We start from the raw sequence: 27,267 nt of genomic DNA, 5'->3' as shown, positions 1-27,267 counted from the left end.
TTATGTAGGTTTTACATGCAGTAAAAGTAGTTCTCAACTCGGTTAAAATTTAAGAAATGCCTACTTTTGAGGGACTCTACTAGGAAAAAAAAAATCACATTTCTTTCCCACTGTAGAATATATCAAAGGGATAAGTATATCAAAGGGTTCAAGATTAAAAATTTGGATCCATTCAGCATTTAGCAGTGGACACAGCAGGTAAAAAGAAATACGAGATGGGCAAAGCAGAATCTCAGTAGCCACTGTGCATGAAGTCTACAGATTGAGCCTTCTTCGGGAGGATATTTTTTCCATTTCAGGAGCATAAAATCTCTCTAATCGGTTTTATAAACGAGATTAACTAAGCAATTCTTCATATAGCATGTCTAATAGATCAACTAAGTTTCTGCCTGAGCCATAAACAACTTATTTGGCCTTTTTCATACAAAAGATTGAAGAAGAAAGGGAAATTAATACATAAAATTAATTACTTTGCTGCTGAGGGCCAAAATTTGAAATGGGAGAAGTTTTTTTTTTTTTTTTTTTTTTTTTTAATAGGTTTCATACAGAGTAGAAAAACATTCAAAAACACTCACTAGCTAGAAAGAGGTGATTGGCCTGGTTGTCTCATCTATCAGTGAAGGGGGAAAAAAGTGATTTCTTCCTTTAAAACATGGGTAGACAGGCAGAGGAGAGCGTCTGGTCAACAGCTCTCTGCCTTCACTCACTAGCCTCAGGGACACAGGACCCTTTGGGCTACCACATGGCCTTACAGTTATGCTGCCAGAAAGTTAACAGCACAGTATCTTTCATGACTTGCTGTCCTGCATAGCAGTGCTACGAACCTTAGTGAACACATTTCAACAGCCTATGTATTTTACAGCATTTAGCCACTTGCAACAAGGGTCCCCTCTGAAAAGGTGGCTGCTTAATTTTGGCCACATTGTGCAGGACAGTTTTGACCCCAAGTATAAGCTCACACTTTAAAACTTTAAAGATGTCAAGAGCAAGCCAAGACTAAACCTTGCAATATCTTCCAAAAGCCAGAAGACCTACATAGTCATTGGTAATACATAAATTTTGACATTTTTCAGGCTCAGCTCAAATAAGTTAGTCTTCCCACCAACTCCTAACACTGTTGTTCCAGTACATCGAAATCCCTGCATTTAATATACAATAAAAAGGAACCCAAAGCTCTGCAGCCAAGAGCTGTTGTTCCCTCTCCCACATGAATTTCTCAGTAAAAAAGTAGCTTCTACTTTCCCTGGTTTCTTTTTCAAGGTGGGACATCAGCTCTATACAGTGCTGGCCAGGAGCAGAGGTTGGTCACTTTATATCAGAGTGAGATGACACAAAACATTGCATTTATTTTGCTAACAGGTTTGCTGTCCTCAGCCAACTCACCTCTGCTAGATGGAAGGCAAGCTTAATTAGCCCGTATTAATAGATTATGAGCACATTTTGTGCAGTTTTGGAAGACAGTTGTCCACTAAGTTATACTTCTGTAAATCAACCTTCGCATTTAATGATTGCCTCACCTATCCCAGAGCCCTTTGACACTGAACATTTGTGTGACTGTCTGGCTCAGCCTGATAGTTGCTCCAGTCAGCTCAGCAAAAAGGAAGGAAAGAAAAGTTAAATAAATAAATAAATATATAAAGGAACAAACCCAAACATATCAGCTCTGCTACTGGTATTGAGCTCTGCATCTCACCGTAGTCATCATTCCTGGCAAAGCTACACGCAGCTTTCATCTTACTTACAGTGATTATACACTTCCTGCTGAAGGCAGCAATAGGTTATTGCTCCCTTTGTCTGCCCAGCAGTCTAAGTCTTGTGAAATTCTACATATTCATGACCAATTTTTCATTTTTCTGTCTCTGCTTCAGATATTATCCCCCCTCCAGTTTCTCTCCCTCATGCACACTGGATTCCCATGATGCATTCACTCAGCTTTGGTTCAAGGGGGAAGAGGAGAACAAGCCAAGCAGAGCCAACTGGTTCACTCCCAAGGGGAGTTTCGCTCCACAAAGGACCAGCTATCACCTCCTTTCTTGCAAAACAGCAGTTACCATCCACGCAGGCAATACGACCCATCGCTCAGTGCCAGCGTCTCACACAGGCCTCGCACCAAGCAGGAGCAACCAGGCTCAGTCTGAAGCAACCAAGCCTAACCTCAACACTTCAGCGACAAGCTCTGCCCCTGAAAACCTCCTCCAGAAGGTCACAGCTTCAGTGGCTTAGTGCTGACAGTGATGGACAAGCCAGTCCTGTGAAACAAACCCTCAAACTAAGCTCCTGGCTGAGCTGCTCTGGCTGTGTCTCCATTCTGTACCACCACCAGGCACACCTAGTGCTTGTTTCCACCTTCATGCAGAGATGTTTATTCACAGGCAGACACGTTTCAGAAGCAAGCATTTCTGGCATACAGTTGTGGCGATACTATCTGTATGTCACTTGTGACAGTGAGAAAGTCTGACTGTTTTGGTACCAGGGCTCCAAGAAAGAGTCAGATCACTGTGTGTTAAGAATAAAAGATTGTTTTTAATTTACATATCTCCCTTTGATAAGATCAAACAGCAGAGAGAGATACAATCACAACCCAAACAATGACCAAAGTCAGTGAGTACTGGAGGCTACACCGTGCGTGATCAGTAGCCCGGAGTCTCTGCGGAGACCAGAGGCAACAGTGATCCCAGGCAAAGGCCAAAGATGCAAAAAAGTGAATCTTCATCTACAGAATTCAGCAGCAAGCAAAAACAGTGCTGTGATTTCTGTATTTTGTTATGTCCCTGGCCATACATGCACAGCACAACCCCCTTGCCTGTGTGCCCTTATACACCACCTTTCACATCTGCCCCTTCACAGCTCCATTCTCCCCCGAGCTGTGTCCAGAGCCAGCAAGAGTTAACTCAATGAGCAACATGAGACCATTCAACACAGCCAGACACTCACCGAGATAAAGATCGCCGGAAAACATAAATGTTGTGTCTGGTTTAATGTGTAGCACAACTGCTGATGGCATTTGAAGCTATTAAAAACATCACTTTGAAAAGGGACAGCAATGACTGGTAGCAACAACCATCCAGCTGGCTGGTCCTCAGTGCACTAAGAATTTTTTTTTTTAATGCAGCAATAGCATGAGGGGCTTTCACCATCATCATTATTGTAACTTTCTGATAAAACGCAGAAGATAAGATTTTACCTCACATAAATCTACAGCCACTATGTGATTTGCTATCTGTGTCAAATTCTCTTGTCCTAATTACCGACAAATCTGTCCTAAATATTAGAGGAACCTCCAAAAGCAGGAATCAGCCAAGGCAGCTACTGCAAACAGGTAACAAAATTTTCCCCAGAGCTTATGTCCTGATGGTAGCATGAAGCAAATACAAAGCTGAAGCATTCTGAGCATCATCAGATCACTGCCATGTCTTAAGAGCTAAGCAAAAGCTACTTATTTCAGCTGCAGGCCCAGATACTCAGCTGAAGCAGACATTTTTAAAGCCTCCAAGCCCACTCATTTTCCTCCTCTTTTCTGTTCTGCTGCCTTCTGCATCTTCTCCTTTACCCTCGTTTAGTGTCAAGTTCCCATTTCTCTCTCTCTCTCTCTTTTTTTTTTTTTTTTTTTTTTTTTTTTTTTTTTTTTTTTTTTGCTGTTCCTTCTACTGAGAGATAAATGCTTTTACAGAAGAGTTGATCAGATCTAAACCCTTCCTGTTTGGTAAAATCATCTGCTGGTACTGGTTTTCCACAGTCCAAGCAGAGGGTCTACACTGCTAGCGTTGTCGCCCTGTATAGGGGCAGGGGAGGAATTGTCCAGCAGCAGAGGCCTCCCAAGAAACAGCAGGGCATCGGTTAAGCACTAATGTGGGAAAACCTGCAATACTCGTGAATATTGCAATTAGTGAACACTGGCACCAGCTGCACATCCCCTACTGGATGCATATTAAAAAACAAACAAAAACAACAAAAAAACCTGCCCAGGTTGTTTAAATTAATCAAATAATCAAATACAGCTTTTGTAGATGACACCTGAGGCACTATAATAGAAATCACATGTACTAAAGCATTCAAGTTTCTTAACTTGAAATCAGAAAGTAGGCTTGGGGGGGGGGGAGTAAATAAATAAATAAATAAATAAAGCAACAGACCCAAATATATCAACTCTGCTACTGGTATTGAGCTCTGCATCTCACTGTAGCCATCATTCCTGGCAAAGCTACATAGCAGCTCCCCGACTTGCTCTCCCAACTTGCCAGGGAGGCCACTTCACCAGGCATACAGTAAAGAAAAGGGAGGAGGAAAGCCCAAGGGAAATACCTAATAAGTAGTATTTAAAGTCTAGATCTTCTATCATCCATTCCATCACAAAACTATGCAATCAAAGAGCTTGCTGGCTGAGGAGGGGGGATTTTTCACTATCTGTTACTTAAGGATTGACAGCAGCAAAAGATCATGAACCCATTTCCACTCCTCCAGAGTCTACAAGGCTTTCTTTGATGTTTCTGATGTCAAGTAGCATTGCAGACCGTATCTCCTCTCCCATGAGGACACCGAGATTATCTTTCTTCACTGCTTTGCACTCTCCCTTACACAGACAAATGACATTTCCTGCTATTCTTACAAACTGGGAAAAAATAGCTACTTACATCACATAAGAAGTCAGTAGCTTTGTTTTTACCAGTTGTTTTACTTGAAATTTTTCATGTATTTAAATATGTTTAAATGTTTCTCTTGCCTATAAAGTCAAATTTTCCAGGAATCTTCCAGAAAAGTATTTCTTACCTTTGCACTTCCAGTATCAGCCATCAATGCTACAATAAATGAAATTGTTTCCTGGACATGTTTTTCTCTTTAATGAATTCTGTATAGCACCCAAGACTACAACAGGATTGGTATGAAAGAAATCATTATTGGGTTAGGTTAGAAAGGGACATACTTCTTTTCAATTGAACTCAGTTCATGAAAGCCAGATGTGCTCATTTGAGAAAGACCAGAATTAGTAAACTCCAGATTTTCTAAGTAACAGTAATCTCATATGTCTACCTTCTCTTTAATGAGCTTTTCCACAGCAAAAAACAAAAGTCGTTCCAGAAGCAGAAAAACATAGAAGATACCTAGTCTCCTCTCAGACATATATGCCCCCTAATAGACATCATTGCCTCCTTGCTGGTCCCCTTATTGTATCTCATCTCAACAGCCACACACAAAAATTATGAGAGTTATCCTCTCATTTCCATTCACACTGTATCACAAGCCCCATGTGTAGACTGAGGAAAACACCTTACACAAAACTAATATATCAAGTGCTGAACCTGCTGCTCCTGCTAAAATAAATATTCGCATCCTTATTTTGAGTATAAGGCATGTAACAACCAAACAAACCAAAAAAAGAAAGAAATTCCACACAAATGCACCAGATTAAAAGTAAATAAAATACATATTCCTGGAAACGTCTCAAAAGGCCAAAGGTGCACACACTGAAGTCATGCACAGTAAAGAAGTTCTGAGCTTCCACGTCCAAAAAAAACAGCGTCTACCTGTCAAGAGAACCAAGGGCATCTGAACTCAAACACCACCAGTTTAATTGGTAGAATAAATAAAAAAAAGAAAAAAGAATAAGTGGAATTGCAACGAGGCCAGGAAGCACAGGAATGAACTGACCTTGACGTATGCTAGGTAATGCTCACACTTTTCCTGCATGTATGACAGTTGTAACTTCTCTGTGACCTGTCCCACGGACTCTCCAGAAGTCACAAAGTAAACTCTGGGCTGTTGGCTCTTTTCCTTCTTTGCCACATCAGCAGTCAAGTTGTAATTCAAACCTGATTTGAAAAGGAAGAAGAAGAAAATAAAGGATGTCAGTTAACAATAGTTATTTTCTAGTGACCCACCCAAGGAGCCCACTGCCCCCTGAGGCGTGCATGCTTGAAGAAGGGTCAGCCCTTGCAGGACATCAATCAATCACAGGGTTTCCTGTGGCTGCACACAGCCAAACCCAATCACTGACATACTCCCAAGTTTTGCGTCGCCACACACCCCAGCCCTTCCTGGAGGATGCTGAGCAGCACTAGGAAGTTATGGGTAGAAACACGCACACCACAAAAAGAAACAAGAGATGCTTTAACTGTTCTCCTGACAGGAAAGGTGAAAACAAAATGCACCCCTCAGCTTTGTTTTCCATCTAAAATAACATAAACTATACAAATGTCAACCAGAATGTGGCATTTCCTGACAATTATTTTTGTCAATTTGCAATCTTCCTAGCATTTAGGCCTTAACTGGAGATCACTGACTCATACTCAATAACCCCACTTTTGGGTAATACACCCCTAGAATTTTATAGAAAACATACCCCAAGCCTAACAAGCTCTCTCTGTAAATCCTCTTTTCTGGCTGTGCTACAGAATCAGTAGCTTAACAAGATCAGTTGATTTGTGATTGCTTGCATTTGTGTCCAAAAGAAAGCTCATTTGTTAGTCAAATAGTTGCTTACTGATTGAGTAATCCAAGCTGATTATACATTTTCTCTTGGCAAGTGAAACAAGAGCAAGGGAAGCTGTGAAACTGCAACAGAAGTGTGAACACTCATTTTGCTATGGTAAAGCGAAACACGGCTGTGAGGTCCTTTCTCTCAGGACAGGTCCTAGCCTGTATTAATTTCAGCTGACATTAAACCAATAATGGGAGTACCATGAGATGACCCACTTATAAATGGCTTAATTAGTTTTTAAGCTTGCACATGGCAGCCAGTACCAGCTCCTGCGCAAATCCATGTGTATTATATCCACAGGGCACTCAGCAATTACTGCTTTTTTATTTATATTTCATTTTAGTCCAAAATGATTTATGCTAGATAAAATACTCCCCATAAATTCTGATCTAATTTTATCCTGTGGTCAACAGTATCACCTCCAAACACTTATTCACTAATTTAAATAATTTATTTAGTGATTTGTAAGACTTGGTGCAAAAGTTTCTCTGAACTTTCTTAATTCACTTCAGAGACCTCACTGCAATTTGCTGTATGTCACTTTTTGATTAAAAGCACATTCACAAATTCACTCAAAGCAGTCATACAGATACTCTCTAGCTTATGTCAAATACCACAGCTACGGAATCGGCCTAACGACCATCACAGAGCAGCTCTGCGGGGACTTTTTTTTGCTTGTGTTTTGGCAGAGTAAGTTGTTCAGAAAGATAATACCTTGAAAGGGTTTCATCCTCTGGCAAGCCCTTAGGTGAAGGGCTTTGGAGTTTTTTTTGCTTTTTTTAATGACTACTCCTTTCCCAGAATTAATGTTAAAAGCTCCCTCCCTCAGAAATGTTTTTGTCATTTCTGCAAGAGGACCATCAGCTGGCAGAGCAGGCAAGATGCTCCAGCCAGTGTCTGACCACCCCTGTAAGGCACATGCTGAGTTGACGGCAGTGAGCATTTTATACTGGATTTTCTTTGCTAAGAAGTGGCACGTTCCCTGCGCAGGGCTGGAGGCAGCGGTGGCACGGACGGGAGCGAGGAGAACATCCCTTCCCGGCCGCGCAGGGATGCTGCGGTGCACACAAAGCACGTGGCAAAGCAGGAACGAACACAGCCAGAGCTGCCTGCTAAACTAGTAGCTATAGCACCGACTCTGGGGCTGGGGGTAAAACAGAGCATTTACTGAACAATAACGAAAGGCCACCAGCAGAGGAAGGTATCCCTTCATCTTCTCTAACAGTAATTGTGAGAATAAAGTGATTTGTGAACTTTGCTTAAAGAGAAAATTCTTAAGTACCAAAAGCATTTTTAGAATTGCCCTAGCAAATGACAACATACATAGGACAATCCCCCCAACACACACACTATCCTCATCCAAAAGCTTTCTTTTCCTCTTACTTTAAACTTTATTTCAAATCCTTTCTCGTAGTGTTTTCCCCTAGCTTCTGAACAGGCAGCCATCCCTGCTGCTTGGGCTCACGCTGAAGAACACATCCCTGCAGCAACACGGCCTCTGGGACATCCAGACCGCAGTACTGATTCAGGCCTATGTGCAAACAGACTGGAAAAATGAGGAGAGAGATGGGAATAATACTCCCACATCAAACCGTGGCGCGATATAGACAAGAAATGGAGTGCCCTTTTTTGTCAGGTTCTGGAGAAATCAGGTGTGTCCTAGAAACAGATCCAGAGTAAAATTCCAACCCACCTGTTATTCCATGCCAAATCACTCATTAGTCTTCCAGACAACAAAATCTGGGGTATCTGGAGTTCCCTAGCAATGGCTCACTGCACAAATGGTGTACATCCAAAGTGAGGAGTACAAAAAAAAAAAAAAAAAAAAAGAACTCTTTGAAGAGGTTTCTAATGCATCTGCCTAGCTCTAACCAAAACCCTTTCTTTTCACAACCACTACAATTCATCTAATTGTTACACTGGCATTTAAATTCCCTTTTCTTTGTAAAGGAAATTATCCAGATTGTGGACAGAAGTTTATTTCCATTCTTCTGTGGGGCTGAATGCAGTAACAGTCCCTGATGCATGGGAGATACCAGCAGCCTCCATTTTCTTGCTCAAGTCACCCAGAACTGCACGGGTTGGACAGAGAAGGGCCTCGTTCAGACCAGGGAAGTCCTTTTCCTCATCCCTGCTCTTTCTAAGCTGTAACTCAGCCTTATGTTTACAAAGCTACAGGTGTCACCTCATTAGATGTAGGTAGGGACAGGTGAAGCATCAGGCACCATTAGACAACAAAACTGCAGTGACGTTGTAGCATACACACACCTCGTCCAGTTCACAACAGAGGATTGCCACTCCACAGCAGTGAATAGCAGTGGAGCAGGCTGTAGCCCATGATTCAACCACAGTCTGTACACAGAGCCCTGAGGAAGCTTTGACCACTATTTCCAGCATGTGCTAGAGTCCTTGTCATGTCTTCATCATTATTGTGAGTCTATCCTGCAAGCTCACCACCTGCTGTGGAAACATGCTGCATGCCAACAGCTAAATAAGACCTAAATTCAACCCATTTCCTAGTGTAGAGGAAGCTCAAGGGGAAGGATTAAGCATTTCCTGTCAGTTCAAGATTTTTTTTTAAAAAAAAGAACAAAGTATGCAATACTTTGCCTTGTCCAGGAAAGCTGCTTTCTTTCCTTCTCACCTTGCAAGTGTTGAAAGCAAATGCAGCATTGCAGAAGGAGAGTGTGCCATGAACAATTTGCAAATACAGAGACACCAGAGGAGACATAACAGCAGCCCCTCAAGTGGGGCAGGGGCAGCCTGAATGAGACCCTGAGGATAAAGAGTTAAAATTAAAATACCCTATTTCTCACATATCCAAGATGTACCACAATTGAGGTTGCCTCTGTTAGTGGACAGACAACTAGAAACTCAGCTCTCTAATAAGCACTGAGACAGAGCGAAGGGTCTGACCGGCACCCAGTGCAGAGCACATGCTTCACTTGAGTTTGTTCAGACACAACCTTTTCAGCTATAAATTGAGACTTCTGAAGACAATAGTCTGCAAAAAGTGTCCACAGGAAGGGTAGGAATTATACTGCATTGGCAGTAGAACCAATAAACAGAGATTGTCAGAGAGCTGTTCCATGACCAGCAGTACGCAGCTAGTGTTGGGGCAGCAGAAGGATTTTTATGTAAACGGCAGGCACTACAAGATGAAGACAGCTTTCCTTTACATGTCAGTTAATGAAATAATCACATATTCAAGTAAACATTTTAGACACACATTTGCCACAGAAGAACTCTGCCTGTATGTTCAGTTATTTTTCTAAGTATTTTGTTGTAGGTGGCCAAAAGTAACAGCAATGCCCCGATTTTCACTAGTAACCAGCAGTTCTGAGTCTTAAGGCCAAACTGACCAGTCTTAAGGGAGCTGCATTTTCAAAACAGCCCTTTGTTATCACTGGTCTATCAAATTGTTCCCCAACATTTGAAGCTGAAGTAACCCCAAAGCTGCCGTCACAAAACTTTGATACAGCAAATTAGCTCCTTACTCCTTTCAGTGCGCAAACTGGACAGTAATGTATTTCATAGAGTATCATAGAATGGTAAGGTTGGAAGGGACCTCTAGAGATCATCTAGTCCAACCCTCAGCGGAGCCCATATGGGGACTGAACCCGCGACCTTGGTGTTAGCAGCACCACGCTCTAACTGACTGAGCTAATATTTACAGTAATACTTTTATTTTTTCCATATTTAACCATGCAACAGAAGAGCAGTTGAAGTAGTTCCATGAATTGTTCCATGCTTTGTTTATTGATAAGTCTTCAACTAGGACATAATTAAATTGAATTTACTGTTAGATTACAAACTGAAAGCTTATTTGCGATACTATATCCAAATCGTGCCCCCAAGAGTTTTCACACAGATAATTCTGACTGCAACATTTTCAAGACAAATTGCTTGCCTAGAGGCATTGTGCAAAAGGACAATGGTTGGAAGTTTTATAATCACCTACTTAATAGTAAAAAAAATCTACTTAAATCTACTTAATAGTAAAAAGAAATTTCTGCAATGAGATACTTGTTACTTGCCAAAGAAGATGCACATCTGCTTTCACCACAACAGATCACCAAGGGTTCATCTGCATGACTGGAGGAGGGGAATTTAACTGGCTCTTACAAATCATGATGAAGCAAGATCTCTTCCAAAAATGGAGGAATGTATATTTGAAATGAGAAAAAGGCAGCTCCTTTCCTAGCCACAGGTCAAGAGATAGGAAATTAAAGCAAAGGAAACATTTTAAACAGTGCTCCCAGGAACATAAGAAAACCTAGACATTCAGTAGACTTAACCAATTTTCAGATAGGAATCAACAGAGCACCTACAGCTAAGTGTTTTGTACTGCCTGCTGCTCAGTCGGTTAGAAAAAGACATTTTACTTAAGTAGACACTTGTCTGCTGAGTGTCCATCAGTGTTTACAGGGAAGGAAAAAGTACCATCACTTTGCCGAAAACTGCAGGTTCTCCACCATTCTTAAAGCAAAGCTAAAGTAAAACAGCATGGCTGAAACAAATAAGCCCAATCCTTATTGTATTTAGAAATGCTGTATCTATCTCATATCACTTCACACAGTATCTTATGTTGTGGGGTTTACAGGTTTAAGAGATGCAGGTTGTATTTCAATACCATCAGTGCAACAGTTTTGACTTTAAAACCTCTATTCATCTGAGAAGCTCAAAGTGTTTTAGAGAGAGTGGGCAAACTGGAAGATATTCTTGCCATCAAGTAAATATTGGCCTATTTATAACCATTTTATGGATAGATAAACTGATGCTCAGAAAAGATCTGCTCATGCCTAGCAGTAATAATACTCAGGAGTTCAGACTTAACAGTGCTCTGTTTCAAGAGCTCCTTGTGCATTTCCAAATTGATCATCTACAGTCTCAGTTGCTTTCTAAAAACCTCAGTACAGGTTATGGATATAGCAATGAGTTATCAAGAAGTAATCAGAGGGGATGTGAACTTATAAAGTATCAATTGCTTCTGTGCTCTCTAGCCTTGTGGAGCATCCAAGGATACCTTCCCATTCCTCTCTGGAGGAGGAAACTACCCCATGTCACCTCATCCTCATCAGAAGGCAAAAATACACACAAGAAAATACCCTGGGAGCCTCCAATGTTCTGCAGTTGAATGCCCCAGCTCACCTTGCAATAATTTCTTCCACAGAAAGGCTCCGTTATTGATTCCATAGGGAACCCTTGGCTCCATGTCTACCTGCTGGCATGCCCACGCCCTGCGTTGGTGAAGGTACATTACCTATTTCTCCAGGAACGTGCTTGCCACTGAAGCGAAAGCATGCTGTGACATTGAGGCAGTTCACTGGCTGCAAGCCGTCATGGCACTGAGGAGCTGTGATGTTGATGGATGTTGGCAGGAAGATGGAGATGTCCATGGTAATGACAGGCCTAGACCTGGAGATCGCGAAAGAAATGGAATTTAGTGACAATTCCGGGGGAAGTTTCTCAGTCAAAGAAAAATAATTCAGTAAATTGCACAATTTCAAGCAGACATTAAAAATAAAAGAAAGCATATGAACTCTAAGACAATTAGCACTTTACCTAGCTAGTAAGGACAAGTAGGGTAGGAATGAAAAAAAAAATCTCAGTATCAGCTTGAAGTAACTGAACAATGCTCAGATATTTAGACTGCAGGCAGGTATCTGGTGAAAGCGATAATAAACAATCATCTCCAGCAAAAAGGGCATAAAGTCTGATGACTGGAGAGGATAATAAAAATAGCACATCTGCAAAGAAAAACAACAACCTCATGCAAGTGTGATTGCTAGCTAAAGGGCCTGGATTGTTAGGAGAGGGTAAGCAGAGACCTTGATGTTTCCACAGAAACAGCTATATTTGTGAACTGATAGTCAAGGAGAGCACATAGGGGTAAGAGATGGATTTATAGCTGATTTTTCTTACAATACAAGAGGGACAACAGACACCACGGTCATATTTTCTAGAAGAGGGAACACTTGGTTAATTCCTTCCTGGTGCTGAGAGTCGAATACTCTTTTGCCTTTGCAGTACTCCGTTTTGAGCATTACCCGGTGCCCAGCGAATGAAACCAGAGGGCCAACGGGGCCGCGGCAGATCTCCCGCCATGCGATGCTCAAGTGCAGTGAGCCAGGGAGACAACAGCTGGGAAATCCAGGCTCCCAGAGCTGTCCCAGCAAGGGATCCCAGCCCAAGAATTCATCAAATGTTATTATTCTTCATGGCTTCAATCCTGTACGTGTTTGGGGTGAACACGCTCTTCCAAAACCAACTCGAGTAGTAAAAAATGTGCAGCAACCAGCAGATTCATTTCTAAGGTGGCTCCAGCAGCCACCCAGGATCAGACTGTGTAAGCAAACCACTTTAGGGCTCACTCTCCATAAGCCACTTAATTTGGAGGTGGGGGAAGACGGAGAACAGGAGAGCAGGGATTGTGGTTACAACTAATTCATATCGACTGGAATAAGATTAACGGCAGTCTCCGAGACAGCTGCTCGGTCTCTCTTACCGCAGCCTAAAACAACAGTGCAAGTTGGCCTTTCAAGATGGAGGATGAAGACAAATGCTATCCCTGGAAATATAGAGAGCAAGGGAATAAAAAAGGGGGGAAAAAAAGGAAAAAGCAAGAAAAAGAATGAGCTTCTTAGAATTATTTCATACCGTGGAAAGAAAACCTCTTTCCAAATTCTTAGGCAGATGTAAAAGAATAAAAGCTATAATTGATCTTGAAAAAAAAAATATTTCTCCAGCTGTGATGCACTGTGTGACTTTTCCCTAAGGTTAACATTCTTGATTAGTCACTGGAAAAAACCAATGCATTTGTCAAACGGCTATAAACACACGCGAGCACTATTGCAACTACCATCCGCCCCAAGTCACAGTGGCTTCCACAAAAGCCTTTAATATCACTTGGCAAAACCCCTGTTGGTTTTGGCCAAAGGACTTCACAAATACTTCTGAAGGGGTGAGGAAAAAAAAAATGCTTTCTTTATCCTAATCTGAATCTGAACAGCAAGAGTGACACACTCCCCAACTGGCAGTAGCTGTAATTAATCAGGCTGACCATAAAGTCAGTCCACAAAGCACCAAAGACATACAGAAACAGGCAGTGACTGAACACCTGAATTCAAGTTACCCTGCTGTTGTGATATACATTGTTTTAAACATCACAAGAAACTTTCCGGAGTCCAATCCCCTCCCTTTTTTTTTTTTTTTTTTTTTTTTGCCCTTCAGTAATAACAATGCAGAAGAAATCGTCGGAAGGGTTTTGAGCAGCTCCTGAGAAGCAGGGCTGCAAGTCCCACCCAGAGCACAGCTGCCTGCATGGCAATGGGACAGAAACGTCTTTACAAGACTTGACCTTCCGCCACACTGATCACCAAGAGCATTTCTTACTCTCTTTTCTCTCTCACTTTTTTTTTTTTTTTTTTAATGGAAATAGAGTCAAGCTCTCCCTGCCCTTAACAGAACGCAGGTTGGCACATTCGTTCTGCAACTCAAGCATTCTTGCTACATCCCTATAACTTCCATTAAGATGCAGAACTCCCCAGTGACATCTAACTATTGACAGGATTTTATCATTAAATATTAAAAAGTGCAACAATGGAGCTACCAGCAAAATTAAAACTTCCTATTCTCTTCCCCAGGGCTGTGAGCCTCAGTCCCAATCCTACCCTAACCTTTGTAATTTGATCTATCAAGCCATCACATCTCTCTCCATCAGGCATGAAACAAGCAATTGCACATCACTTACACATTTGAAACAGTAGCCCAGATCCTGTGTGTATTGAAAACATCTCCATATTTCATTTCCTTGAGGGCTCTTATTTCATTATGCATTCCATAACTTGTGGAGTTACATTCTGGCATCGTAAACAGCTGGCTTTTTGCTCAGCTTTGTTCCCTTAAATCATAATTTGTTTACTTTATGTAAATGTAAGAACCAGGGAAAAAAAATCTTCCCATGAATTTGAAAAGCTTTTTTTGTAAAAAATAACCTTTTTAAAGGGGCTCTGAGACACAATACATATCTCCTTTTGGCTCTAAACCTTTATTTTCTTCATAGTCTTAGAACTGCCATATATTGTCATCCCTTACTATGCTGTTTAAATTAGATTACACGTTCTTTGAAATCATTGATCCCTAATGTTCTGCTTAAAAAGAAATCCAACCGGTTGGTTCTGGTCACAATACACCAGGGAAAAAATTTTAGCGGTGGAGGGCTTAGACCACGTAACGTACGAGGAGAACATAGACACGAAGGGAAAACCATGGAGGAAACCGGCATCAGTCTCACCTTAGAAGTACCACATTGTCCGACAAGAAGGCTCCAACGGTCATATCTATAATGCAACGTATTGTAACGTTAGGCAGCTAGGACAGTCTGGCAGGCACAGAATGCAGTCCCCTCGTGCCAGCTGGAGAGGCACTACAGAGCGTACATCTAAAAACGCATTTTTCTGAGTGCAGTCGGTTGGTCCATTAAAACATTAATATGTCAAAACTCTTTTAAGTGCAGGATTGGGTTTGTGAAGTTAGCACGCTTCTACCTCATTGTCTTCTTTACCATTACTACTCTATTACCGTGATTTTTTTTTTTTTAAGTTTATCATTAAGTCTGAGCTGCCTCCAAGCAGCTTAGTACCTTGGCAGGGTAACAGCACTCTCTGCCGCCTACCTCAACCCTTTGCCACGATTGCCCCAGCACCCGAATCAAGCAACCAGCTCAAATTCTGACGGGGAGCTTGGGATAACCGGGAGAAAAGGGCAGATCGCGCATGCAGCCGCCGGTAACCGAGGGGACCCGAACCAGCGACGCGGTCTGCCGTTTTCCGAGTCACCTGGATAACCGTTGCCGTCCATATCGACCCCCCCGGAGATGGACTGGCCGAACATCCGCAGCATCGGGCTTATCGTCTGCCCGGACAGCTTCTGCAACAGAAAACACACGAGCGGGAACTGGTCGGTAACACACGGGAGCCTCTGAGAAAAGTTGGGAGCTTGATTTGCAAGTCGCCGGGGCTCCTTGCGGCGGGCCGGCAGCCCCGCGCTTCGGCCACGCGTCCCGCGCGGGAACGCCGCTCTCGGCACCCAGGGCTTCCGCCTCGCAGGCGGACCCAAGCAAAATAAAACGCCCATCAAGTAGGCTTCTTATGGGGAAAAGAAAAACGGAAATTTAAGTGCGATCTTATGCGTGTGCTTGTTTTTTTTTTTTTGTTTTTTTTTTTTTTAAGTATTAACTCCATTTAGGTAAGTAGAGGTATTATACTACATCTTAAGAAAATAAATCATTAAACGACACAGAAAATCCTGCACGACTTCTTTTCACAAAGCTAGCTAACATACGCAAAGTCAAAATGATTAATATTCATCTCCACTTGGAAATTCTGTTTTTCATCAGCAATTACTCGGTATTTTGTGCCAGCATGGAAGCTGTATCTCATTTCTGTCTCCCCAATACAGAGATTAACTTCTAACATAGCTTTTCTTTTTTTGATTACTAACACGAAACCCTTCTCTAGATTGTCTGCATTGTAAGTGCTTTCGTCTGAAGCAAATTAATACACCAAAATCTCATTTTCTGCAGCAATCTGACGTCTCCCAGCTCTTACTCATTATGTTGTCCCACCAGTACAAGACTTGAATTCAAACTAAAATCTGAAGGAAGATGTTTAAAGACAAGAAGAAACCTACCCCAGTATATAATTCCTAGCCTGCTGGTGGTGCTTCACAGTTTGTGACATGTTACCAGCTTTTCTTGGCCCAACTATAAAAAGGTCATTAATATTTGACAAAAAGTCAGACAGGAAAATCATTAGGAAAAAAAAGAAAAAAAGAAAAGAAAGGAAGAGAGACCAGTTGAGGGGAAGAGAGCTATCCTGTAGTCTTGGCAGCCAGTTTAGACGGAAATCAGTGCTCTGCAATGTGCAGAACACTGTTTTCCTACACAAGGGCAGATAAGATTAAGACAACTGGAAGTACCGTCCTCCCCACTTCACATTTACATCAGCGAATGCAAATACATTTTTTGGGGGGGTGGTGTGGGGGTCCCAGTTAGGGTGGTAAATCTTGCCTGCAAACATCCCAGCAGACATCTGCAGGCTATTAGTCTAAAAGGCAGAGGTGTAACACTGCTCTGCTTTTAAGTGCCATGACCGAAAACAGCAGGCCACAAAGCCTACTTTGGAGAGTATTTATTTAGCACATACATGATGCTGCAAGCCTATTAAGCTGCTTCTGCTCATAGCCACTACTACGGTGGCTCTGGGCATGTGAGGCAACAACACTGATCAGCAATTTAAATGAAGGGAGAAAAGCTAATTATTTTATTTATATATAAATAAATAAATATATGTATGTATATATATATATATATATTTAAATATATATATATATATGTATACACACATACACATTTTCTGCAGGCCTACATCTTATTTTAAAGCTCAAAACCTCTCAGCGTATTTTTAAAAAGAAAATCCAGGGCATTAAGATGGCTCAGGGGTATAGTAATAAGATACAAAAAGTCTTTCACCTCTAGGTTCAAACCCAGGGCAAGTCAGTAAAGAGCTGAAGTTGCTGCACAGCTGCTTTGGTTGCACGTGGGAAATGAATCAGTGGCAGGTTCGCTGCCCTGCAGCAGATGCTAGGAAATGGCACCAAAGTACTGCCCATAAGTGGGGCCGCCCTCGGCTGCTTCAGGACACGAGGTAAGGACGGGAACGACATCAGGACTGAACGAGCAGGGCATCCTGTCACCCCCTCGAGCTGCGCTCTGTCCTGTAGGTCCTGTGCGCTGCGTCTGCTGCCCTCGCTCCCAGGGGAGGTAGACATAGCAAGCGGGACATTTTGCTTGCCATGCTGCTAATCTGGCCCCTTTATAAAATGCTCAATCCCCCCCATGAGAAGGAAGGGAAAAAAAATCTGATACTTTTCAGCAGGAGCTGGAAATTCCCAAAGCTTTAAAAAGCCAGAGGAAACACTCCTGATCAGTGGCTCTCAGCAAGAACAGGACAGAGTTCTCCACATACCACTAATCAGTGCATTTTAGAAGCAGAAGAGGCATTTAACCATCTTTTCTAAAATGTAGTGCATAGCACAGAGATGGTAAAAGGAAGGAGGACTAATCTTCTGTGGTCTGTTATAAGAGTCTCCAATACAACCACTAAACTCTTTAATTCTGCTTAAACTGATTTAACTGCAAAGGATCCCACCCAGCAACAAAACAAAACAGTTCAAACTTCAAACACACGGAGAGAGGGAGGGAGGAATCAGGCTCTGAAAACAGGAATGAGCTAGACAGAGACTAGGGGACACATGCTGGGCAGCACCACTATGAATTTATTTTCTCTACTGCCTAGCTACTGTGGCTAAATTGCACTGCATCATATCCAGGGCTCAGCACAAGATTCCGCAGCATATCTCAGCCTAGTTTTTATTTCAGAATAATGGTCAGGAAATGGTAGCCCAACACTGCAGCGTGATATATTGTCATGTTGGAAAGAGAAAGCCAACAAATTCGGTAAAGAAGTTCCTGCAGGGAACAGAAGAGAAACTTAAGTGCCTCTTTCTTCTCACTATCCTTGCTGCTGTGGGGAGAAAGAGAAGCCTCCTAACTCTCTGCTGGTCTTTCCGCAATTTGTACCCTCCAACGGTTTTCCTTCCTCCTCCGCGGCACTACTGTCTCTAAGAGCTGCCATTCAAGCCCCCGGACTCCACTTGCACCAAGGAGGAAGCCACAGCTGTAAACTGTAACAAAAGATGGGGAAACGTATCTCTTAACTAATATAATTTGACCTCCTAGTGTGGATATGGGCAAGCTTTGGAAGAAATTGTCTGCAAACCGTGACTGAGAAAAGTACGCGGTCTTTGAATTGCACGAGGCTACCTGTAAAGGGATTCACTTTGAAAAAATGCCACTTACAGTGGAGGACAAGGTTCAAAAAATCCCATGACAGTGTTTTGCCCCCTAAGTCTGGTTTATTTCTGCAGGTCCCAGGTGAGTGATTTCACACAGGGGGATCGCAGAACACAGCATCACGTACCATAGAGTACTGAGGGACAATACCATTGGCGTCTCCATGATAAATATACACTGCTCCTATGTAGTTGTCCTCCTTCGGTGCCCCAATGGCAACATCTGCAAAACAGCAGAGATTACAAACATCTCACAGTCCATTCCACTACTCCACTTTTTCCCAATTTTACTCGCCAGCTATCTATAGGAAGACAGCTTACCATGATGATGATGATGATGATCAGCACACTGCTCATGTCAGCCTGGCTAGAAAAACTTGTTTGATTTAATGAAGAGCTCATGCTAAAATAAATTTTAAAATAGGTAAATGTATACAAATTTGTAGATGCATGCGGCTGTGTGTGTGTGTGCCTAATCAGAAACATGTGTTTTTGTTATGAAAATGTGTGTTCCTTAACCAACAGTCATGCTCAAAAAGACTATTTAAAATCCTTTCATATCAAAATCCTCATCCCAGGGGAACATCAGCTTTGTGAATCAAGACACCCTTGGCAAAACAGATTTACTGTAGCATAACAGTAAGCGTACTTGAAAACCCAGGTTCCAAAATAAGTTGGCTACATTAAATGGTTAGGAAGGTAGAAGAAGGAGCTGCTGAGGATGTAGTTTCAAATTATGCTTGATCCAATCTAACTCCAAACCACTGCAGAAAGAATGATCCCATCTCCCACTCTCCTCTCCTTGATGGATCTAGTGATTACACAGCCACTAAAAGTAAATTCTTCCTGGAGGCTTCACATCCATGGACCAGTCCAATTCACTCTGCAGCCTCCTGATCACCAGACCTGATACACAAGAAGCAACTAGCATTCATGTACCACCTCAGAAGAAGAACTGGCCCATCACTTGCGATGGCAACCTAGAGTGAGACTGGATTAGGCGTGATGTGAAACTGCACCCTGAATGTTTTGGAAGGAATAAAGCCAGGCACACATGAAGTATCGATCAATCCAAAGTCTTTAATCTGAGCTGCCAGAAATTAGGGCAGAAAAGGTGCCAGTGTCAACACTTCCTTCTCACCTATCGTTATCACAGCTCGGGGCCTCAAACCAAATGGCCCGTGAAAGGAGGAGGGATATAATAAAGCAAAGCAGAGAGATTATTAATAGAGTATACAACAGGAGTAGTAAGAGGCTACTTCTTAATTACACTTTATGATAAGAAACATAATTGTGCCAATAAAGCTGGAAAGGCTTGGAGACAAAAAGGAACAGGAAAGCAGAAAAGGTCAGACATAAGTTTCTGTTCTGGGGTAGTGGGAACTTAAAGCCTTTCACAAAACACATGAAAAGAGAAGAAAAAGTAACAACAAGGAAGCAAACTACAATTAATGAGAAAGGCATAACTTATACGGAAGTCAGTTAAATGCACATCAGGTACCATCAGCTACAAAAGGCTCTAGCAGACAAACCATGTGTAAGCATGGCTCTTCTTGGCCAAAGCCCAGTTGTTGGCTGGGTCCAGAGGAACGATGTCACATGGGACCGGCCATCAGTGTCCCAGAGCTGCCAGCACGGAGGAGATCGGCAGCGCCACCAGCTCTGCTGATGTCCTTTGCTTTAAGCCTGAGCTTGTTTGAGAAATGTGCCACAGACAAAACGCACCAACCTGGGAACCCGTCGTCATCGATATCGCCGAGGGAGGCCAGGCTCTCCCCAAAGTGTGCGTTGTAGGCACTGTCACCGTCCAGAACCATCTGCTCTTCCAGGACTCCCTAGCAAACAGGAAATAAAATAGGCTCAGAAAAAACACAGTAAGCCCTAAAATACATGAGGCCTCTTCATGGGAACGCACACATACACACTCACAAACATTTTTTTTTCCCAGGAAACACCTGGGGCGGAGCTGCAGCCTGACTTTTGCCCTACCACTGAGGTCCCAATGAACACAAATTGCTTGTGTATTGTAAATCAAAAGGGTTAAAAAAAAAACAGTATAATCAACTCCAACAGCGGTTTGAACCAGCCTGGCTGGGTCTCTCAGGGCACACTCCACAGCCCTAAGTGGCATTTCCGATGCAAGCTGCCAGGCTAAACAGAAACCTCCCCGAGAGGCAAGGGCAGCGAGCCAAGGATCTGAAGGCTCCCAGCTCTAGGTGAACAGGTAAACAGACAAACTGCCCAAGAGTGATAATTTTAGTAGATAGTCACTTTTTGGAATTTAGTACTAAAAAGGAAAGAAAGTTACAAGTATCCACTGAAACAAGAATTTATCCTTTCTCTTCTAAAAAATCTCTATTTCTCAGCATTACTAACAGATGACATTCAATAGTGCTCAGCTATAACTGAACAGCCTTTTTTAAGGCTTAGTGTGAATAAGTTTAGGCAGATACTTTTTTATTTTTAAAAAGAAAATTCTTTTGTCTTTTAGTTTTGGGTTAAAAAAAATACAAATAATCAAATGATGCACCTAAAATGCTCACAGTCACAGGACTTGGTGAGCTCGTGAAGGTTTCCAGACCCCTAAATGTAACAGCCTAGGGCTTGCTTTACTGGCAGACTGCATCTGATGAATGAAACCCTCAGTAAAGGCTTATTCTGCTAAACCCCAGTGAATTCAGTAGAATTTTCCCCTAAGCAGAGAACATTTGGGCAATTTGAAACTTTTTAAGCACTGGACAGAAAGATTAAAGCAAACCCCTCCAAAAAGTTTTCTGAAATGAAGAATAAGGAGAGATATTTAATGAAATAAAGAGACAGGGAAAAGTTCAAAATACAAGCAGCTTTGTATTCATATGCCACGAGAAGCCTTATATGGATCCACTATTTCTTGCCCACCCACTTTCTGGTCAGATTCATAAGCTTTAGTTTCTTGTAGTCTTCCCTCAGGAGGGAAGCAACATTTCCACAAGAAAACAAAATGTATTTACACAACCCAACTTTGTACCCACCTCAAGGGATGTTTTGTTTTGTTTTTGCTTCCTTTATGAACGAGGGTAAACTGCCCTCTGAAACATGTAATAAAATCTTTTTGTTGGCTGCAGGGAGTTGCTGACTTCAAAAAAATCCCACATAATGAAATTGAAACACAACGGAGAGGAATCAGGCAGGCCTGTATGTGCAACTTAGTTCTCTGCAATCCTACTCATAGGAAGGGGGGAAATGGAAACATATTAAACCAAGCATCATGATGCATGCTTGTATTATAATGCATTTTTCTGCATTGATGCACTGCAATGACGTCTTAAGTACTAGTGCCTGCAGAATGAAATTGTGGTTTAAAGAACCGTGTCCAAAAGAAAGGCCACAATCCTGCCAGTGTTCCTGCAAGTAACTCTTACTGCAGGAGTGAAAGAAATTCCTGTTAGCTTCTTGACTGTTTTGCACAGTAAAAATGAATAATTCAGGTACATTTACACCGTAAGCAGGCAGTGTTGGTTATCATCTCTCTGGCATTCTGGATCCCATTTTGATGGCTAAATAGCAACACCGCAATACAAAATGTTGGATAACCTGTGGATTTAGCCTAAAAAGATAAGACTTATTTAAAGGAGTATTGATAATTTAAGATCAAATTACACCAAAAGCAATTTTGAAGTCTCTCAAATGCTGCCTGTAGGACTTCTGGGTGAATGCAGAAATAAACCACCTATATAAAAGTTCTCAAAATCCTGATAAGACAAACCAATTTCATTTAAGTCTGTAACAACAATCCCATTGAGACAGCAGGGTTTGGATGCAAACATTAAATAAAAGTAAACAATCATTGTTTGCCTAAAAATATGCCATAATAATGATGATGTTTTGTTGATGCAAGAAAGTTCAGACTTGTCTAAGACGGCTGTTGGGTCACGTGAAATCCAACAGTTTCAGCTGATAAAAATCAAAGGCTTTCATATAAGGCCTAATGTAAAGATAGCAAAAATTTAACCTTTGGTTTCTCTTCACAAGAGTTCCCAAATCCCCACAGCTTTTTTTCTGATTTGTAGTTTCCAATGACCACCCAAAACATAAAGCAAAACTCAGTCAAAGCCTCCGATTTTTACTAGGTTTTGGCATCCAAACTATATAAAGCCACAAATACTGCCAAGTTTCAACATAAAACCAGAAACTTTCCCAGACCTCCTCGAAAGATTCACGGCTCTGTGATGAATGTGGGCTGGTGTCTGGGAAAACATGATAGCAGACAAGTTTTCCGTGACTTCATGCTTTGCTAGAGACACCCAGAACGCCGCTACGTGAGACATCGAGTTTTGCCGGGCAGCGCTGGGGCGACATGAGCATTAGTCCACCCGGACCCACATCCTCATCCCTTCCAAATTCTTCTCCTGCACATACTCACGTTGCCTCTGTTGATATAGACTGTGACTTGACCCTCATCCCTGATCTCGGAAAACATCGGTGCGCCGACCAGCAGGTCTGAAAGTCCGTCCGAGTTCAGATCAACTGCACATAAGGAGGAGCCAAAGTAAGAGCCCATCTGCAACCAAGCCGAGTCACAACAAAGCGTTCAGTATCTGCCCACACACAGGAGGAAATCATTTAGGCTCGAGCTCTTTTTTTTTTTTGTAATTTCAAATGATGACTTGCTGCTTTATCGCTCAAAAGTGCCCCTACAGATAAATCCTAGGGGATATTTCTGGCAAGAATTAAACACTTTACTGTAACAGCGCATTAGCTTGGATGGTTTGTACACTTACACCCTGGGACAAGCTGAAGTGAGACATTTAAAGAGCTTCCTTAGACTGGCTTTCACTCATCAAATGCTTCAAATCAAGAAGGAGTGAAATGAGTTTCCTAAATCAGGACTCTCAGTCCTGCCTAATGATTTATTCATGCCCAGTGGTAGACTTCCAAAAGGGACCTGAAGTCAAGTTGCTCAGATGTTCATGGATACCTTGCCCACCCCCCTTCTTTTTCTTTTTTTTTCAAAGAGATATTCCCAGAAAAGAGGTATCTAAAAATCATCCCTCATCTGTGGAATATTTTTTCCCCTGCATGCTCTTTCTATTTCACCATATATATCTGTAGCCCTCAAACAGTAATAGTCTTGGGCTGATCTTAGCTTTTCCCTGACTTTCTCTTACATACAGTCAGGTGAGATGGCACAAAAGATGATTTTCAAGAGAAATTCTTTAGTTGATACAGAAACAGCTAAGCCATGTCCAATCTTTAGTTACTATTGTTTGATTTTAAAAATTGTTTAAATTTAACAAAATTAATTTCATTAAATAATTAAGTGTTTTTGATAGTGGTTAATAGTAAATATTAACCATCTTCTAACTGGCATCCACATTAAAAAAATAAAAACAAATTTAAACACAAAAAGGAAACCAAAAACAAGAATGATATTCCATCCTTATTTCAACCACTTCTGTAAAGGTACAACAACATATACTCTAAAAGGAAAAAAAAAAAGGCATAATTCTTCTTCATCCACCTCATTTTGAGAGCAGTTATTAACCATAGTCTCAAATTAAAAGCAATTGCTAAAGAAAAATTAGAGATACCCCTTCATATTTGAGACTAAAAGCTGTTTAGATAGCAAGAAAAAAATGAGGGCACAAAATAATTATTTAGGTTAAAATGAATAAATTGCATATTTGTTGCGAATTTTTACATTCCTCATTTCTAATCTCTGTCATGCCCCATTACCCATTTGATAGGTTAGGATACATGAGCCAGGGCTATGGGGATTGCTAAGAGATGGACAGCAGCATCTCTGTTCTTCACTGTCTGTAAGATTTAAAAGCTGCTAAATATATATAGTGGGGTAAGTTAAGGATAAAGTTTCAGTTTATAATTCAGATTTTTGTGTTTGTGTGGGTTTAAGGTCAGACCTCAAATACCATTTGATTCTAGTTATTTTGTAGCTTAAGTCCCCTTGTGGATTTTTTATTTGTTTATTTGTTTTTAATCCACTAGTGTTTTAAAATAAAATTCTCATGGGTAAGGAGTGAAAGTTCTTAAAAACATTTCACTATGAATTCAGGCAGTTTTCAGGGAAAGGTTATTATTTACCTAACTGTAACATCGTACATCTGCAATGTGGATGAGTTCACAGTACTGTGAGAACCTGAAGTTTGTGCACTTAACATTTGGCACATGGCATTTCATTTCTTTTTTCTGCTTTTGATTTTCTTGTTCAGTCTCAAGTAAAAGAGATGGGAGAAACTGCTGCTTTTAATGTCTGTGTAACAAGAATATCATAGCAATGAACTTTCACACAGGGTTTTGTGAGAGCTCATTTCCAAGCAGTGCTCATTGCTGAGCATGTCTGGTTATATTTCAACCAAAACCAGAGAAAGGGTGATTTAGGATGGGCTTCTCTCAAAATAAATTCTAGTCTGGATTTTACAGAATCTGTAGAAGACAGACACTACTAGGGAAGAAAGAGATGACAGTCTAGAAGTACAACGGATGTAAACATTAAGTAATTAAGTTAGAAATAAGAATAATGCAATTAAATTTAGAAAGGAAAGTTTTTGGCTAAAACCTGGAAACTTCCTGATAGTTCTGTTTATTAGGTTGAGGAATAGTTCTCCCAGAGCACATCCTAAGGGCCATTTAAAAGTCAACGGGGAAAAAAAAATGAACAGGAAGCAATTAAACACAGGAGATGCCCGGGATGAGCTGGGAGGTCTTTTCCTTCCAAAAGGTCTGCGATTCTGCTAGTGCAGAGCGAGATAAATTGTGGAGAGAGCCTAAAACACAAGTCACAGCATCCAGCTATGCGTTCTTGTAACCTTCGTCTACCCCAGCTTCTCAAGAGTGTTTAAAGAGTGCAGCTCTGCTTGGAGGGGGAAACTTGCTAATAGTCCCAACCTGATGGTACAGGCAAATGCTCTGGGTCCTTGTGAGGGTGCCAACTCTTGCTAGAGCTGGACCTCACCAGCGACCTTTCTCTTCTGGATTTCCTCTCGCTGCAGGAGAATACAGACAATTACAAATACTCCTCAGCCTTCTGTGCCAGGAAGGGGCTATCCTTCCCTCAGAGTGCTACTGCCAAATAAATCATCTTTTATTGTTACCAACAGCTAGACCTACTGTCCATTTTGCTTTCCACGGACAGAGGGAAATCCTTAGTGAAGAGCACAGGCCATTTCCCACTCAAACACAACTCCCCGCAGCTGGAATTCACCAGAATCCACTAAATTTTATGATTTTTTTTCTTTTTTTCAGCTCTAAAGTACCACTCCTAAGAACAACGTTCAGGACTGATTCGTGACAGGAAGAGGGAAAAATCATTCCCTCTAAAGGCAATGAAGCTGCTCCTCAACAAAACAGCTTAATTCTAATATCACCCCAGAAAAAAAAAAAAAAAAAAAAAAAAACGGAGTGGGAGTCTGTGTAACCGGCCATGTCTGTACAACATGTTTAAATCTTCTGGGAGGACAAGGAGAAACAGAATCAGCTTGATAAGTCATGAAGCAGTGGATTAAAAGTGATACTCCGAGATGACCCCACTATTTCCCCTTCTCTCCTCCCCCCAGAATGAAAACATAAGCACAAAAAAAGCTCACCTTTTTTCCTGAAGCTTGAAAAATCTTTATTAAAGAGCCTGACCGCCTGTCTGTTCTGAAAATATAAACCTGAAAAGTGAAAAAAAGAAAAAAGTTAACCAACACTTACCAGTGCTGGCTACAAAACGCGTAACACCTCAGCATGGCTCCTTTCTGCGTAAATCTGCACCACGCCGAGCACTGGCGTAACAGGCACAATCCTGCCCCAGCGCCCTCGGCCAACCTCCCCGTCTCGAAGACGCAGCCTGCACGTGCCGCCCGGCAAAACACCCGGGTGCTTTAGGAATTCCTGCTCCGACCTTTGCTGGGAGGCCAGGAAATGCATTTGCGCTGCTTCCGTCTGAAACGATCTGTAAATTAGAATGAGAAACAGCAGCACCGCAAATTTCACTCCCGCCAGTTGTATCAGCATTAAAATGGTTCTCTTTATAGAGGATTAGGACCTCCCAATGTAATTATATGAGAGCTCACCCCAAATGTGATTGATCTTCACCTCTGGGCTGCTTGCCACATAAATTAACTTCACTGTTGTTTGCAGTTACTCATTCATAAACTGCAGCTTTGAGCCAGAGGTTTACTTGCAGATGACTTCTCTTTCATTTACTATGGTTTACAGGATTCATATAAGACTGATTGATACAAGATGGCAAATGAGTCATAGTAGGTAAAAGAAATCAGGAGTAGCTAGTTTTGTCATTAAAGTGGTGGGAAAGCTTGAAAGCTTGGATGAAACCCCAAAAAATTCTTAAGTTAAACAAAAGCAAAGAGACACTTCTCATAAGGACTGTGCAATCCCCAGTATAGACATAAACAGTGATGGAAAGTAAGTTGCTTGTTTCCATAGAAGAAACTTTTTAACCAGGATAAAATAGAGATAAAAATATTGATAGAATTTCAGTAACAGATCTTGTACCACAATCCAAAACCTAAAAACACGCGGCTTTTAGAAAGGGACTTGCTTCTGCAGGCACGCTGGCTCACTCGGCGTGCAAAATCCCAGGCTCCTTCCCAACCGGTGAGACCGAGGATCCCTTACTTCCAGAGCCGAGCACTTATGTAGTCGGGTATGTGGTGAGTTATTAATAGGTGATGATGCAGAAAGTTCAAAGCGATATTTAGCTGAGAGCACAGCACATATTTAATGGCAGATAACTGCTCTAGCTAGAAAGGGCTCCCAGTTTTGCAGTGGCACGTCCAGCAGTGGATGCGCATTCCCAGGTGTCAGGACTCTGAATCCAGCTCCACTGAGGACAATCCCGGTGACTTTGGAAAATCACTGTCGTGTTAAGCGTC

At 41.7% G+C, this 27,267-nt stretch overlaps 1 protein-coding gene across 1 annotated transcript in view; it reads right to left on the bottom strand.

Moving 5' to 3' along the window:
* Positions 1-27,267, bottom strand: part of ITGA9 (integrin subunit alpha 9) — a 218,778-nt gene that overhangs the window by 159,624 nt on the left and 31,887 nt on the right. Inside the window, exons 8-15 of the mRNA XM_062567896.1 lie at positions 25,975-26,043; positions 22,794-22,931; positions 20,121-20,226; positions 18,520-18,614; positions 15,316-15,406; positions 14,772-14,817; positions 11,739-11,893; positions 5,647-5,807 (exon numbers count right to left, since the gene is read on the bottom strand). Of these exons, the coding sequence (XP_062423880.1) occupies positions 5,647-5,807; positions 11,739-11,893; positions 14,772-14,817; positions 15,316-15,406; positions 18,520-18,614; positions 20,121-20,226; positions 22,794-22,931; positions 25,975-26,043 (861 nt within the window). The remainder of the gene's footprint in view (positions 1-5,646; positions 5,808-11,738; positions 11,894-14,771; positions 14,818-15,315; positions 15,407-18,519; positions 18,615-20,120; positions 20,227-22,793; positions 22,932-25,974; positions 26,044-27,267) is intronic.

Source organism: Rhea pennata, chromosome 2, assembly GCF_028389875.1.
Source record: "Rhea pennata isolate bPtePen1 chromosome 2, bPtePen1.pri, whole genome shotgun sequence".
NCBI lineage: Eukaryota > Metazoa > Chordata > Aves > Rheiformes > Rheidae > Rhea > Rhea pennata.
This window is presented reverse-complemented; position numbering and strand designations above follow the sequence as displayed.